The sequence below is a fragment of the Artemia franciscana genome, chromosome 13 (genome assembly GCF_032884065.1).
Source record: "Artemia franciscana chromosome 13, ASM3288406v1, whole genome shotgun sequence".
Taxonomy (NCBI): Eukaryota; Metazoa; Arthropoda; class Branchiopoda; order Anostraca; family Artemiidae; genus Artemia; species Artemia franciscana.
This window is the reverse complement of record NC_088875.1, coordinates 26591590-26608296: the sequence shown is the minus strand read 5'-3', so window position 1 is coordinate 26608296 and position 16707 is coordinate 26591590. Positions and strand designations below refer to the sequence as shown.

General features: G+C 33.7%; 1 protein-coding gene across 1 annotated transcript; it reads left to right on the top strand.

The window, feature by feature from the left end:
• Nucleotides 1-247: 247 nt before the first annotated feature.
• Nucleotides 248-10526, top strand: LOC136034730 (protein mago nashi homolog). Its single transcript, XM_065716098.1, has 4 exons — nt 248-400; nt 3988-4046; nt 7099-7292; nt 10373-10526. The coding sequence occupies exons 1-4, from the start codon at nt 310-312 to the stop codon at nt 10470-10472; spliced, it is 444 nt and encodes a 147-aa protein (XP_065572170.1). The 5' UTR covers nt 248-309; the 3' UTR covers nt 10473-10526.
• Nucleotides 10527-16707: the final 6181 nt, after the last annotated feature.

The following is a 16707-nucleotide window of genomic DNA, read 5'->3' as shown; positions in this document are numbered from 1 at the left end:
ATATAATAATCGCTTCTATTACCAATTCAAATTGTAGCACGTTCTGACCAAATATAAACTAAAAAAGCTAGTAACACCTAAGAAGCATTCGTGGATTTTGACAATTTTTCCCAGTAAGCTGCCTAGCTCTTTTCCAGCGTTTTATTTGTCAAAGGCAGTACTGAAACGAAACAAAACGGAGGCTCAAACAAAACGGAATTATGCGAAACAAGACTGGAAACTGTAGCCCAGACTGGTTTCTAATAAAACGCAGCTCTATTACCTCTTATGGAAGAAACGAAATTTACGATAAATTTGAAAAATTAGAACATGCCTGATAAAGAATTTTACCTGAGATATTATGTTGGGCACAAGGGAAAATTTGGACACGAATTTCTTGAATTTGAATTCAGACCTGATGGTAGTTTGTTATTTATCAATTATGTTATTCAGTGTTTATGATCGAGGGGTTGTTCATGTCAAATGCTATGAGAAGATAGTCTACACAGTAGTCTAGTTAGACAGCCAATCCGATCAACACTTCAGTTGAATAATTTTGGGTAAAATTCTAGTCCATTGACTTCTTGCTATCTTGGAAAGTTGTTGGGCTAGTGAATTGAAACTTTCAGGGATGTGTCTACAGGCTAAAGTATATCCCGGGAAGTTATTTTTAGGTCCCTAACTATACCCCTTCCTCCTCTTCTATTTAACGCAGCTTTTTGTGCATTACAGCTTATATTTTGGTCAAATTTGATCCTATATTACTATTAAAAGTGTAAATCCTTGCTTACCTTAGAAAAATTCAACTTTTCACGGTAAAATTCTAGTCAATTAACTTCTTGCCATCTCAGAAAGGGTTTAGGTTAGGAAAATGAAACTTTCAGGGATAAATCTACAGGCCAAAGTAGGTCCTGGGAAGGTATTTAAATGTACCCACCTCCACTCCTCCCTCTAGAGGGCCCAGAAATTTGTCTAAATGACAGGTCTATACCTATTGAAATTTTGACAAAACAACGTTTTACCTTAAATTTCAGTCACCAGTTGCTTTTTCTCTGCCTTTAGTTCTGAAAATGCAATTCCTGTTATCTGAGTAGAATTTTGAGCCATATCAATGTTTTTTTTTCAGAATTTAGGAAATGTATTTTCATATCTTTAAAACCTTATAAAATGTAATTGATTAAAGCTATTAAGCAGAAGATCTATTTTGCAACCATTTCACTTTTATAACACATATTTTTAAAGGTCATCCAAGGTCAAGGCCCTCTAGAGGGAGAAGGAGTGGAGGTAGTTGCTTCAAAATACCTTCCTAGGACATAATTTAGTCTGTAGATTTATCCCTGAAATTTTCATTTTCCTAACCTAAACCCTTTCTGAGATAGCAAGAAGTCAATTAACTAGAATTTTACCAAAAATGAAAATTTAAGTGAATCTTAGGTCACAAAAATAAAGCTTCTATAGTGTTCTATGTTGCTAACCCTCTTCTGAATTCTAAGTCTTAAGAAACTAAAACCAATGAAAACAAGATAAGAAACTGAAAATTAAGTTATAATATTTTTTTTTGTCAGAATTTAGATAGACTTGTCATATATATAATCTTCTAAGCCCTAGTAGGCTAATCTGACTAGTATTAATGTAGTAGCTTGGAAATACCTTCCCAGACCCTGTGTTCACTCCTGAAACTTTCATCCACCTAACTCAACTACTTTTTAGGATAGCAAGAAGCCCCTAAACTAAAATTTTACCCAAATTTAATTCTTACATATGTGTTGTAAAGTAGAATAATTGTATTTAAATATTCTAGATTGAAGGGATAAACTTTTTCAAAGTTTACATGTTGAAAAGCAACATATCAAGATTGTTGCCATCCAACCTCAACTAGCTTAATCCTTATTATTAACCAATCCCAACTGTCTAAACCTATATTCATCATGTGCAAGATTAGGAGCCTGTTGTCTATGTTTAGGAAATTTATATTTTCATTGAGATATTTGTCCAAGATTAGGCAATGTCTGAGTACTGGGTCTTACCATGTACCAGATTCCATAACTGACATAGAGACAGGGCAAATATACTACTCATTTTTTTTCAAGTCTTTTTGTTTGGATAGATTGCAGTATTGTATGTTGTCCTACAGATATTCTTCACTAGAAATGTTGTTTTATTTTCTGTATATCTTGGTAATAGTAGATAATATGGGTTACACATGTTTAAAAGTGTACAAGCTCTGGTCTTTAGTAGGTGGGTAGAAAATTTTAGACCACATTGCCTCTCTGTTTTACAGTTAAAAGAAAATGAAGATATAGAACACTGGGTAAAACTTCTAATTATGTCTGTGAAAACACTTTTTAGGGGCAATGAAAATAAAAATTTTCAGGGGGGGGGGTCAACCCTGAATGTATAAATAAAAAAACAAGTTTTTTTTTTAACTGCAAGTAAGGAGCAACATTAAAACTTAAAATGAACATAAATTGTTCCATTATGAAAGAGATTATCCCCTTCTCAACACCTTGCTCTTTACACTAAAGTTTGAATCTTTCTCACAACTCTACTTTTTAAAACAATATAAAGCTAGTTTTGATTGGACTTCTCATAGTTTTAATTGGACAATTTAAAAAAAATGGGGTGGGGGAGGAGGCCTAGTTGCCCTCCAATTTTTAGTTACTTAAAAGTGCAACTAGATTTTTTTTTACAAACATTTCTGTTAGTAATAAAGATACAAAATAACTTACATAATGAACTTCTATATTTGTGTATTTTTATTATAGGCCCTATATATTAGGGATTTCGCCCTCTTGTCAATACCTTGCTCTTTACACTAAAGCTTGAATTTTGTCCCAAATCCTTAAGAATGACCCCTGAATCACAAAGGCTGTAGAATAAATAGTTTAAATTACCAAAAATACTTTAGCATAAAGAGCAAGGTATTGTGGAGGAGACAAACCCCCTTGTATATGTAATATCTCATGTTTGTTTTAAGTTTTAATGCTGTTCATTACTTCCAGTTGAAAGATTTATTTATTTTCTCATTGTTTTTTTAAATAATGCTAGAAAATCCTGCACTCCCTTCATAGAAATTCTCTTCCCTCCTGATAATTTCCTCCATGGAAAGATACTCCCATATAACCCCCTCCTCTGACCTGACCATACCCCAACACAAAAGTCTCCCTGAAAACGTCTGTACACTTCATAATAACCATTAGTATATGTAAACAATGGTCAAAATTTGGATCTTGCAACCCCTCCCCTGGGGACTGTGGGGGATTATGTTGTCCCCAAAGAAATAGTTATTAAGTTTTTGACTATGCTGAACAGAATAGGTATCTTAAAATTTTGATCCAGTGAATTTGGTAAAAATTAGTGTGGGAGGGGGCCAAGGTGCCCTCCAATTTTTTCGGTCACCTAAAAGGGCACTAGGACTTTTAATTTCTATTAGAATGAGCTCTCTTGCAATATTCTGGTACCACTGGGTTGATACTATCATCCCTGGGGAAAAAAAAACAAAACAAATTAACATGCATCTATGATCTGTCTTCTGGCAAAAAAATACAAAATTCCACATTTTTGTAGATAAGATAAAACTGTAGATAAGACAAAACTTGTACAGTAGGTTCTCTGGTATGCTGCACCTGATGATGTAATTTTTGTTAAGATTCTATGACTATTAGTGGTTGTTTCCCCTTATTTTCTAAAACAAGGCAAATTTTCTCAGGCTTTTAACTTTTGATTGGTAAGACTAAACTTGATGAGACTTGTATATTTAAAATCAGCATTAAAATGTGATTCCTTTGATGTAACTATTAGTATCAAAATTTTGTTTTTTAGAGTTTTGGTTACTATTGAGTCATGTTGCTCCTTACTACAGTTTGTTACCACAAACTGTTTGATTACATTTTTTTACACCTTTGTTCTTAAATTTTTATAGCCAAAATACCAACTCCCTGCCATTTTGCCATTATTGTATGCAGAGTATTTTGTATCTATTGCAATACTTCCTTATTTTTTTTCCAGGTAAACTGAGGTATGCCAACAATTCAAACTACAAGAATGACACCATGATTAAAAAGGAAGTATGTAACCTTGATGAATATCTGAACTAACAATTGATTTCAATTTTTAAGAGTTCTTCATAAATCAATGATTAATACATGTATTTAAAGTTGTATTTTTGCTTTTATCCACAACTTTTGACATGTTTAAACTTAGTTTGAATGAAATATTGAAATATTAGCTTCTCGGTCTACCTTCCGTTGCTCAGGGTTTCTGATGATATTATGGTATGCTTTTCTGATGGTATTATGGTTTGCTCTTGAATTGTGGATGGGTTTAGATTACTTGAACTGGCAGATTCGTAGAAAGGGCTTTTGGCATCACTGTTTTATTTTTGTTATAATAAAGCAGATGAAAAAAAGGGGATGGAGATCTTTTTCTTGTAATTTGTTGTAATGCACTAATGCCCTCACTTTAATTGGTATTTTATGATTTGCAGTTAATTTCCTGACTGAGACCCTTCTAATCCATATAAGATTGCTATATGGTATATAGGTGCATAGCTATATGGTATATATAAGATTGCTATCCTTCTAATCCATATAAGATGACTTCTAATCATCTTATACTGGTTAAAAGGGTCTCAGTTAGGAAATCAATCTAATTTCCTAAAAGTTGTAGTTAATACAAGATATATCATAGATTTAGAGATCCAGTGCAATGACAATAACAATAAGGCTTTCTCCATGAAATAATTTTAAGAACACTATGAATGCTTTTATACATAACTACACACAGGTCCAGCTGTGGGTGGTGGTGTTGTTAAGATGCCAATCCATTAATTCTAGGCTGTATTTTGCTTTGTGGAAGAATAAATTCCCCTCCCCCCAGAATGGGAGAACAATTTGACTGAAATTTATCATGTTTTTCTTAATGCATAAATTGATTTTGACATTATTTTATTTAGGTAAATAAAATAGACGTGGATTGGCTGATTACTAAATAGATTTTAATTGTGTTTTTAAGTATAGTATTAGCATAGTTGAAATTGAAATGTTGAATGACATGCAGTTAAACTGAAAGGAATTTAATCATGATTGAATTAATATTAATATATTAGTGGTTCTTGCTTTGGACAAGCTTATAAGCTTTTGTCATTGACACCTCTAACTAATTTTGTGTAAGAAGGGGGGGGGTGGTAGACCTGCAAAAAAGCCAAGAGGGAAACAGTTTAGTATAATTCATTTTTCAGAATTATCATATTTTTCATAATGCTAGATAATGTTTTACCCTTCCTATATTTTCGGTAGTCTAAAGGGGATTCCTAGTACAGAAATACCTCAGGATGATACAAAGGTGGGATGATAAGTTTCAAGCCTAACTGATTAAAAACAAAAGTTATGACATATATATTTATTTCTTGCAAAGTCTTCTAAATTTATATGATGGTGCTACAGTTGCACAGGTACACATACAAGTGACCCCCCTCTCTCTGAAATAAATTTAGATTATTGTGTATTGCACTGTTTCAGTGCTTGGATTCCTTCTCTGCAAGTGTTTCTGTTCAAACGTTCATTAATTGGTGCTTCTCCTCTCTTTTTTTGCAATTAATTCTCCTCTTTTCATTAATTGTTTGAGCTACTGTTTGGTGTTGAGCATGTAATCACAGATTTCTCTCTTGTGCAAAAATAAAGAACCACCATAAAAAGTAATCATTAATACTCATATTGAGCCAAACTCAGCTCTAATATTGTGAAGTATTCAAACAGAGGCCAGCAAATACAGCACATATTGTTGCTGAAAAACTTTATTATGCATACACTTTCTTATGTCTGCACTCTAACTCTCTTATGTCATGCATGTAGCTGTATGGGATTTTTTGTGTAGTTCCTTGGGTACTTGCTGGTTCCTAATCTTCATCACCTTGCAGAACTGTTGGTATCATGCATGCTGATATGACCAAGTTTGAGGTCTGCCAACTGTGCTTTAACTGTTCTGACATTAAAAGTAATTGAGGGATCTGACACTGATAGGGCAAGCGGGGAGTTTTTAGTCTTCTTTTTTACAATGAAAATACAAAAAAGAGGTTTTTTGGTCACAATCTGATGGAGTTTTTTTTTTTTTTTTTTTTTTTTTTTTTTTTTTTTTTTTTTTTTTTTTTTTTTTTTTTTTTTTTTTGTGGTAAATGAAAGCACCAAAAAAGCTATTTTTCAAAATCCAAGGAGGCCAGTTGGTCTCCCTCTTTACTTTTATTATTTTCATAATAGATTAAACCAGAGTAATAATGAAAGTAAATACCAAGGAAGACCACACTCTCTGTCCATAATAAACAAACGCAAGTGACAAACAATTGGGATTTTCTTTTTTCTGAAGACAGTGGAATTCAAATCAGTGAATATATATATATATATATATATATATATATATATATATATATATATATATATATATATATATATATATATATATATATATATATATATATATATATATATATATATATATATATATATATATATATATATTGGGTGCTGTGCTGATGACAGCCCTTGGACAAAGGGCTGTAATATCCACTGAATTGAATTCCTGTTGACTTGAGAAACATTTCCCTATTGTTTCTAAGTTGTGTTTGTTTAATAATGAAAGTGTGACCTATGATGGATATGTTGTCATGATATGTGCTTATTTCCCACTCTCAAGACCTCCCTCCCAGAAAAATATGCCTAAAATACATATTTTTGTTTTACCAAGTGCTTAAAAAAAAGGCTGGGTACACAATTTAGGCTCTATTGAGTTTGTTAAGATGAAAAACCCTAAGGAAATCATTGGAGAGGCATATAGTCATAGATGTACATAGACAAGAGCCTTGGGGGAATGGGAGTCCTATTCAAGAGGGATACATATTTGACACAAAAAATTCTCGTTGTTCCCTCCTTCCAAAAGAGGTCTGAAAAAATTTCTGCAGAAATTTGCGCTTAACAATGTCCTTTTTACTACTTCTGGTATTTTACAACTAAGGACTTGTATGATGGTGTATTTTTAAATCAAAAAATCCAAACTTAGATACAACGTTTTGTTTTAAAAAATGAGAGAGAATATTATACGATTAAAGCATTTCTGTGTAATTTCTAGGCTTATGTCCATCGAGCTGTTCTTGAAGAACTCAAAAGAATTGTTGAAGAATCAGAAATAATGAAAGAGGATGACACAAATTGGCCAGCTCCAGATCGAGTTGGTCGACAAGAGCTTGAGATTGTTAATGGTGATGAGCATATCTCTTTTACAACATCAAAAATTGGTTCACTTGTTGATGTTAACAATTCAAAGTAAGTCAGTAAAAAGAAAGTGTTTAATTTTTTTCATTCAAAAGAATGAACAAGAAGATTGCCCTTTTACTAAATTAATTTAAAAAATTTTTCCCACAAAACAAGTTTTTCAAAGAAAAGTTAAGAGCTCTATTAAACCAAAAATGAGCAGAAATAAAGTCAAATAATCTTCCAAGGGTAGAATTACCATAAATCACCATCAGTAAGTAAAGGAACAGAAATTACAATAAATAATAGTCAAATTAAAAAAAAAAGCAGAAATTAACATTTGTAGAGCTGACAACCCCCATGCCTTCCCATTATCAGAACATAATTTGCAATTTACTGAAAAAAAAAACAAACCGAAAAATGAATGACTGTGGATTGTCAGTTTAATATACATAAACTGAAATTGTTCTCTAAAGTTTTAATTTTTTTTTATTTATTACAGTAAAAAAAGTAAAGACTATTAAAGTGTATTTTGTTTTCAGCAAAGTTTAAAATTTGTCTTAGTCTTGTCTTAGGAAAGTACAAGAATTGTTAGCCCTAATCATGTTAGTTTCTACTTGTTTTGAGTTTGATTTGGCTATTTATTGTAATTTCTATTCCTTCTGGGTTTTGTTTATTTATTGATGGTAGTTTGTTAGGATAATTTGATGGATAATTCAATTTGTAAGCAGCAATTTTCTTGCTGCAGAACTGGTTGACTAGCCACCTTATTATGAAACGAATCAGCTGAATAATAAAAGAATGATTGCTTTTCCTTCAGAATACTTGTTTTTTGTTATTTTGTTTTTATTTATCAGTATTACTTATGAAAGCTCAGTGGAACAGTGACATTCAGTGCTGAGCATATTGTTTATGTGAACTTAAGTTTTTGCAGGGTATTTTTTTCGTTTTTACTCAGTAAAATAGATCCCTTTCCTCAACGTATGAACAAAGTCAAGTACTAAATGGATACAGTACAAGGAGTAATTGGAGATCTGAACTGCTCATAGTGTGGCAAAAACATTTTTGAAATATAGCATTTGTGAAGTCAGAGATAAATTACTGAAAATCTTGAATAGGATTTCTGAAAAAAAGGGTAGGAATAAACAAGCCCAAAACGAACTTGCCATATGTTGGACCACTTGATGATTTTCAGCAATTGAAGTGAACGCTTATGGATGGTTCATAGTAATGAAAAAGCCCTAATGAAAAAGGATTGTATCTGATGTCAAGGCTTAAAACAGCTCTTGCCCTTCAAATACCTTATTTGCATCAAGTGTTTGTTCTGCAGGATAGATTATACCCGTTTTCTAATTTCTGTTTTCTTTATTCAGTTTTTTTATAAAATTTTCTATATTCAGTTTTGCTGTTGGCATCTTTTTTTTTGTCTATTTTGATTATGTTTTGGATTTGTTTTAGCATAAATGATAAATGTATACACGTGACGAGGTACAACTGTAGGATTTAATCTTAGAAGAGACAGTGCTTCGAGAAACTGGGAAGCTATTCGAAAAATGCCAGATAATGGGGGGGGGGGGGAATGGTGAAATTTACTATGGTGGGGCCACTTACCTGAGTGTCCACCTCTCTTTTGTAGTCTTCTGATTAATTAGTAATAAGCTAAATGTAAATTTTTGTCAGCCGAATGTAAGCCAAAAAGCTAAAGAAGAGAATAAGCAGTTATTATGAAATTTTGCTTTTTTGTGTATAAACAAGCTATAATGTGCTAAAACTTGAGAGTCTTCATTTTGAGTTTGACTTTATTTCTGTCGTTTGTAAAAATCTCGTAAATATGTAACACTAAAAAATGACATTATCCTATCAATCTAATGTTCTTGATTTTTCTTTCATCATTACTTAGTTAACATCAGACGTACGTACGCCTTTAGATTCCCGGGATTAGATTCCCAAGAAATGCCAAAATGTTGTCAATTTTCTAATGTATCCTTTATTTTTATGTTATTTTGTATTTTTAAATTTGACCACTTTGAACGTACAAAAAGGTCTTGCATACATATTTGGTTCCAGCCTAAGCCTTTCGAGGTTGAACCTCGTATATTTTTAATTATACGTAAAATAAGTATCGTAAAAATAAGTATATTTTTTTAGCGAATAGACTAATAGTTTCCTTTATAATACCGATCTACCGAGTTAATCACTAGATCCCAAATACATTAAGACTTTACAGAAGGAATGCTGAAAATAAAAGAAATAAAACGACAGCAAGAATTCCGCTTTTTTAGCCCCAAGCTTGTAGCAATGAGTCTATAGTTCCTCTTTTGAAGAGTCCTTACTTCAATACAATTTTAAATTCATTGAGTCAAATCAGATGATTGGTTTCTTTGAGCATATCATATAGCTTTCTAAGACAAAAAACCTGCAAAATTTACGAAAGGTTGAAGAATTAAAACATTTTCTGAGTTTACAAGATGGAAGGGAGGAGGCTTGGGCTGGCCTTCCTAAACTCTCAAGATTTGTACAATAATCGCAGATATATTCAGATCGCATCTAAAGATTCATATATACTCAGCAAGTCATTGACATAGGCTAGACGCAGAGCCTATTTCAGCTGAAGAAGCAAGTAAATTAACTGAAAAAAATGACTACCAAACAAGCAAATTATTGATAGTCAACTGTTGTGTGTGAAATATCTCTAATACGAATCCGATTAGGTAATGTAACTACCTAAAGTTTCGTAATTGTTTTCGATTTCGTAAAAATATAAGTACTCTTGGAACTGGGAATCGGGACATTGAGATGGAAGTGGGATTAAGATTGGGAAAAGTTTTGGTATAATCTATCACTAAAAGTCTTAGTTGTCATTGCTTCTTTTTTAGAGAATCATTAAATTTTAGAAAAATATTAATAGATGTGGTAAAATCACAACTGTCTGATATAAATAGGCCGAGGATGAAACGAGGGGGCAAAATTTTTTTATTTTATAGTATCTTTATTTTGCTAAAATGTTAAATTGAAAAAGAATCATTAAGACTCTTTTTGCCGCAGACATTTTTTATTCTCTGTATAATACTTGGTTTCTTTTTTTTTCTTTAATCCCTGGGTATTGCTTCTATTTCGGCTATCCAACTTTCTAAAACTTTCGTTCTTTATAGGGATCCTGATGGACTTCGCTCCTTCTATTATTTGGTTCAAGATCTTAAATGTCTAGTGTTTTCTTTAATCGGTCTTCACTTCAAGATCAAGCCTATATAATTAAAATAATGTATGCAAGGTGGTGTGACTTCCATTAAAAGTTTTGTAATTTTAGTTGTTTTTTTTGTTGGATAGTTAGTTGATTAAGGATATTTTCTTGAGGTTTCGAATTGGGTTTTAGGTCCATAAAGGCAAAATTTGGCTCCTTGAAAAGGTAGATCAAGTATATGACGCTGAATATATGATGTTATCGAAGCTTACTAGGCCTATCTTGATCGTTTTGTTCGGCCAATTATCTCAAGCTGCCAATTCTCCCAAAAAATATGGAGTCGTTTTCGAGAAAAGAATACATACATAAATAAATAAATATACAATTATTGCTCGTTTATTAAGATAATTCATATATATATATATATATATATATATATATATATATATATATATATATATATATATATATATATATATATATATAAATATATACAAGATTTGGGTTTGAGAGGACTGTAACTCTCTTTGCATTCACATATTCCACTTGATACGCTATTAATAACATACAGAAATGAAATAAAAAACCTGTTTATTTTTTTTTAATGAAAGCAAAAAGTGATAACTATATGTCTGAGAAGAGAGGGAGATATATTTCCTATGGGAGGTTAAATTTAGGTGCCACTCAGCTATATATTAAGAACTCGCCTAAAGCCCTCTTTTCCAACCTAACCAGCTTAAGGGAATAACTGAAAGCTGTGTTAGAAAATATAACTTACTTTTATTGACCTGAGTGTCAGACCAAGACAACTTCAACGTGAACTTGAGGTCTTAACTAACTAACTTGAATTTCGACTAACATGAGGTTGGACTTGGACTAACTATAAAACATTTAAAAATACAAAAAAAAACAATCAGGAGATGCATCAGTTCTTGACCATGAGACTCAATTTGACAGTATCCAGAAAGTAAAATCAATATTAAAAGATCAAGTCGACTAGTATGATGACCTGTACAGAAATATTTATGCTGTAATCGAATGCCTTTTCTTAGTCACATTTGAGCTAAAAAATTAATACATTCGAAATGTGGATGAAAGCAGTTTATATGTTGGAGAACCAAGGTACGTCTGATAATTAGGGATGCCAAAGAAACACCTTCCTCTTAAGATAAATAGCTGCAGCAACGCTCCAGTGTTTGGCATCTTCGAGGACAAAAGGAAAGCACAAAATACCAACTTCATGCTCTCAAATAATCTTATAATTTTCTATTTCTGGTGATTGATCTTTGCCTGAGGCGGGAATTCATATACACCAACCAAAAATGAAAAAAAAAAGATACGACCATCTCTTGGACTCCGGGTTATCACTATCAGGGATTTGTAGCAAAATTAACAAGAACTTTCTCGTTTTCTTAAATTTGTATTTGAGGGAAACAAAGAATAGGTTCCTGATATACGGGACTATACCAGGCTTCACGAAGAATTAGCTCAAATAACTATATTATCGACATTTTGACTAATGAATTCAGACGATTCGAATTGGACTAACTGGGAGTTTCTGAAACTCATATTCCAGGGTTAGGAAGCATGAAAATAGGTTATATAGATTTTATTTACTCTGGCATGAACGATGGGGTATATAGATAGGGATATTGGGCTCATGATGAATAAAGAACAAACAAATAGTGACTCAGATGAATTTTACTTACAGTTACAGGAGCAAATAGGCAGGGTCCTAGGTAAAAATATGGTGTTTTTATTAGGGGACTTTAATGCCCAGGTCAAGAGAAATAGGGATAGATGGTATCCTAGCGTATGGTTACAGACTGCTGCAATTTTGTAGGTATAACAATCTAGTTATAACCAATGCATTGTTTGGTCAGAAAATGTCCCTCAAGCTAACGTGGGATTCACGTGAGGGTAAGACAGCAAACCTTATTGATTGTGCTATTGTAAACCGAAGACTGGTAGGATCAGTACAAGATACTAGAATGTATATGTGTGCTGTTGCTGATGTTAAAAGCAAAGATCTCTGTCTAGTAGGGTCTAGGATTAATTTAAAGCGGAAATTTCGGAGGGGTAACTGCCTCCCAGAAGGTTATGACGTTGACAGACTCCAGGTTGAGAATTTGAGAGAAACTTTCCAGGAATAGCTGAATACTAAACTGGAGAGTTTAAAATTTGACAATGTAGAAGAGAGGTGGAATAATTTTAGGAAAATAATTTGTGAAGTTGCTTACGGTGTCTTAGGGAAGAAAATTAGGAACGCAGCTAGGAATATTACCGAAAAATATTTATGTTTAATAGAGAAGAGAAGGGACTTGTACAAGAATTATCCAAGTGATAGATCATATGAAATCGAAAGTAATGCAAAGAAGGTTGAAAAAGCATTAGAATATGAACTAAAGAGGTGTGAAGTGGAGGCCAAGGATAAAATTGCCGAGTATCTGGAAGATGCAGCTAAACGGCATAGTGAAAGATTGTACTGGCATGTTCATAAATTTAGAGGGAGTAGTCAATCCGGACTTGTCCCAGTTAAAGATAGGAACGGGGCCACAATTACTGATAAGGGAAGAGTTAAAAAGAGATGGGCAGAACATTTTGAGACTGTGTTAAACCGAGATGCAGGAAAAGATATAGAAAAAATGAAAAAGTTTGTGATACCTTGGATGTGAAGGAAGATTTTTTTTTTTGAGGAAGAATTGGCGACAGTACTAAAAGGATAAAAAAAGGCCCCAGGTTCTTATACTGTGGTAAATAAGGTTCTTAAAAATGGTGGCTCTGAGGTTAAAAATAAATTACTGAAGATTATGAAAATGATTTTTGAAAAAGGGGAAGTACCTAACGATTTTAGGAAAACCCTAATCAAACCACAGTATAAGAAAGATGATAAGAGTGAGTGCGGTAATTATCGAGGCAATAGCCTGGTCTCTGTAGGTAGCAAATTACTTAGTAATGTGATTCTTTTTAGACTGAGAGATGGTATAGGCAAAGTGATAAGAGAAGAACAGTGCAGTTTTAGAAAGGGTAGAGGATGTGTCGACCAAATTTTTTTGTAGGCTAATAGTTGAGGAGTGCCTGAGCCATCAAACACCTTTATTCCTCAGTTTTATGGATTATGAGCAAGCGCTTGATCCTGTCGATAGAATAGCTTTAGTGACGGTCTCATCCGTATGCGATATACCAGACAAATACATTAAAGTGATTAATGATTGAATTAATGATTGGACATATTATTATTAATCTTAAGTCTAATTTCAATTGCTTCTCGAACTAGTTTTCTTTTGATTGAAGAGTTTTAGTGAAGGTCTTATCGTTGTACGGTTTGCCCCATAAAGTGATTAGTGCTATGTACGAGAATAACACTACTGCGGTTAAGGTAGGAAATGATGTTAGCACCTGGTTTCATATTAAATCAGGAGTTGAACATATTTGTGTTCTATTCCCCTTTATATCAATCATTTTGATGGACTTTATATTAAGGAGCACAGGAAAGGCAATGGGAGACCAAGGAACCAATCTGGGAGGAGAAAATTTTCTTGACTTAGATATGCTGATTATTTATCCTAGTATATCCTAGATGAAAGTGTGAGCAAAATGGATGATATTTTAGGGGTTTTGCGAGTTCAGGGCTATAGAATAGGTTTGAAAATTAAATTTAAGAAGACTAAGTCACTATGGCTAGGAATAAGAGAAGATGAAAAGGTGACGTTGGGTAACGAAAAGATTGATCAGGTAGACAACTTCACTTACCATGGTAGTATTATTAGTAAAGACAGTGGGAATAGTGAAAATGATAAAAGTAGAATAGCCAAGCCACGTGGTGCTTTTTCAAGGTTGAAAAAGGTTCGTAAGAATAGGAAGATAAGTCTGCAAACTAAGATTAGAATAATGGCAGCTACAGCGACGACAGTGGTCAAATATGGTTCTGAAAAATGGGCACTCCGAAAGGTGGACAAAGATTTGCTATAAGTTTTCCAGCGAAATTGGCAACGGTTTGTTCTGGACACCTGGCTGACTGACCGTATTTCAAACAGTAGGTGGTGCAAAAAGTGCAGTCCTAGGACAATAATGAGAGAAAAATTGAGAAGGCTAGGGCTTGTTCTGCGGATGAAAGATTACAAATTGGTAAGGATTGTCCCTTTCGGCCAACCATCTAAGGCTAAACGGAAACCGGGTCGTCTACGGTTGGGTTTGGAATATGTCGTAAAGAAAGATTTAAGGGAAATTCCTGGGAAGGTGTAAAGAGGGAGGTTTAAAATAGATTTGGATGGAGGAGGAGCGTACGTAGCTGTGTTGGCCTCAGGCGGCTTGATGCTGAGTTGAGCTGTTAGTAGTAGTAATTTTTCTCGCATCTTTTTTTTCTGTTTTAATTTTCTTTATTTTTGTCGAAGAAATAAATTAATCGTCGCTGAATGGGAATGAGACTCCTACATTAGTTTTGTCATATTGCACTCTAATTGCTTCAAATTTTCGTGGGATCACATGCACACTAAATTTTTTTGAGTCTTCCAATGCACAGTAGTTCGTTTAGGTGCTTATTTATTTGTGCATCGTCTTGGTAATATTCGAGGATTTGAGGTTCGTCATTTTCTATAAGGTAACTCGAAAAATGAAGTTCAGAAATATTTTCATTATACCTGAAATTTACGTTTATTATTTTCTAGAGTCTACCTCCCCGTTTGGTCTATGGGTTGCTTCACGTGCTTTCCATGTTGCCAAGTCGCATATGTTTCAGCCTTGGAATTTAATATTTGATTCCTTCCCTTCTCTCCAATTCGATCTTAAGGAAAACTGTATTAGTGATCTGACGGCCTATAAGTTATCTGTGAAGAAACATTACTCCCCGAAACTCCCTGACGGGCTTTGATTAGTTCTTCCATGGTTTAATGAAATAATCCTGGTGATATCTTTCATTGGCCTCTCCACGGGCCTCTTATCCCCTTTCTTCTGCTGCCCTATGGTCCTCTCTTGCTCTCTCTTCAACCTTTCTATCATTTTCCCATAACTTTTTGAGACTAGATCTCTGAGAACTAATATTTGAACGGTGTCTGCCACTCTTACGGCTAGGTGTTCTATTTGTATCCTGAAATAAGATATTCCCATTCTAAAATGTTATTACCTCTGTAAATAAATCTTATCAAAGTCTCTCAACCAAATACGAAAAACAATGTGCCAAAATTGTCCATAAGTTAGCCAAACTCTTAAAATTCTGGCAATACCGGCACTGAAGTGGCAAATATCAAATTAATCCGCTTCAAACAAATCTTCAAAGCGTGAAATCAAAAGATGTATGAAGGAAAACAAGAAAGTAAACTAACCAAAACATGTGAATGTTGTACAAATAGAATTGCTAGACCAAAAGTCACACAGGGAAACTGTCCTGCGTCACAACCACCTAAAATATACTCTAAATATTGGTTACTCAATAGTAAGGTACACACTAAAACCCAAAATAGGCTGATACAGAAATGGTATCAATTTTAAAAATCCGCCCATTGCTAAAGACATTAGAGTTTATCCTTTGCTCCTTTCTAAGTGATGACGTTAGAAACTTGGCCGACAGCAAAAAAAAATCAACTTTTGAAATTAGACAGATAGATTTTTTTTTGACGGCAGTCGATAGTTCTTGATGAGCTGATCAAAGTATATAATTATCATCCATTTTTCGGTAGAAAAATTCCTTCATGAGATATACCAGTTTGAAAGTTTAAAGGGGTTGACAACTTCAGTAGTAAGGGACACACTGAAATCAAAGATAGGCCGATACCAATTGTGAGACATAAAGGGGAGTTTTAAGCAATAGTCGGCTGTTAGCTCATAATCATCTTCCGCAATGAAGGGTTCACAACCTTTGCTAGTTGGTGTACCTATTATTTGTTCCGATGTATTTGATGGTAAGACCAATTTGGTTCCAGCGGTAAGACATGTAGGGGGCTTGTAAGTAATAATGGGCTGTTACGCTACAATCTTTTTAGCGATGAGGGGTTTGCAGCTTTTGCTAGTTGCGATGGGGGGTTTGTAACTTTTGCGAGTTGGTGTACCTAGTATTTATTTTAAGATTCTTACAGATTAACAACTTCAGCGTTTAATCGAAGCGAGCAAACAAAACCAAAGTGTTGTTCCCGGAACACTTTACTCGGCGAAGCCAAACAAAGGTTGCCACAAGACCTCACGTTTCCCATGCAACATAGATCTAGTTTTCTACAGGATATAGAGCATTAGTTTCTCTTGGCAAAGGTCAAAAATTTAATTGGGCCACATCATTTTTTTTTGGGGGGGGGGGCTGGGAGTCTCTTACACTCC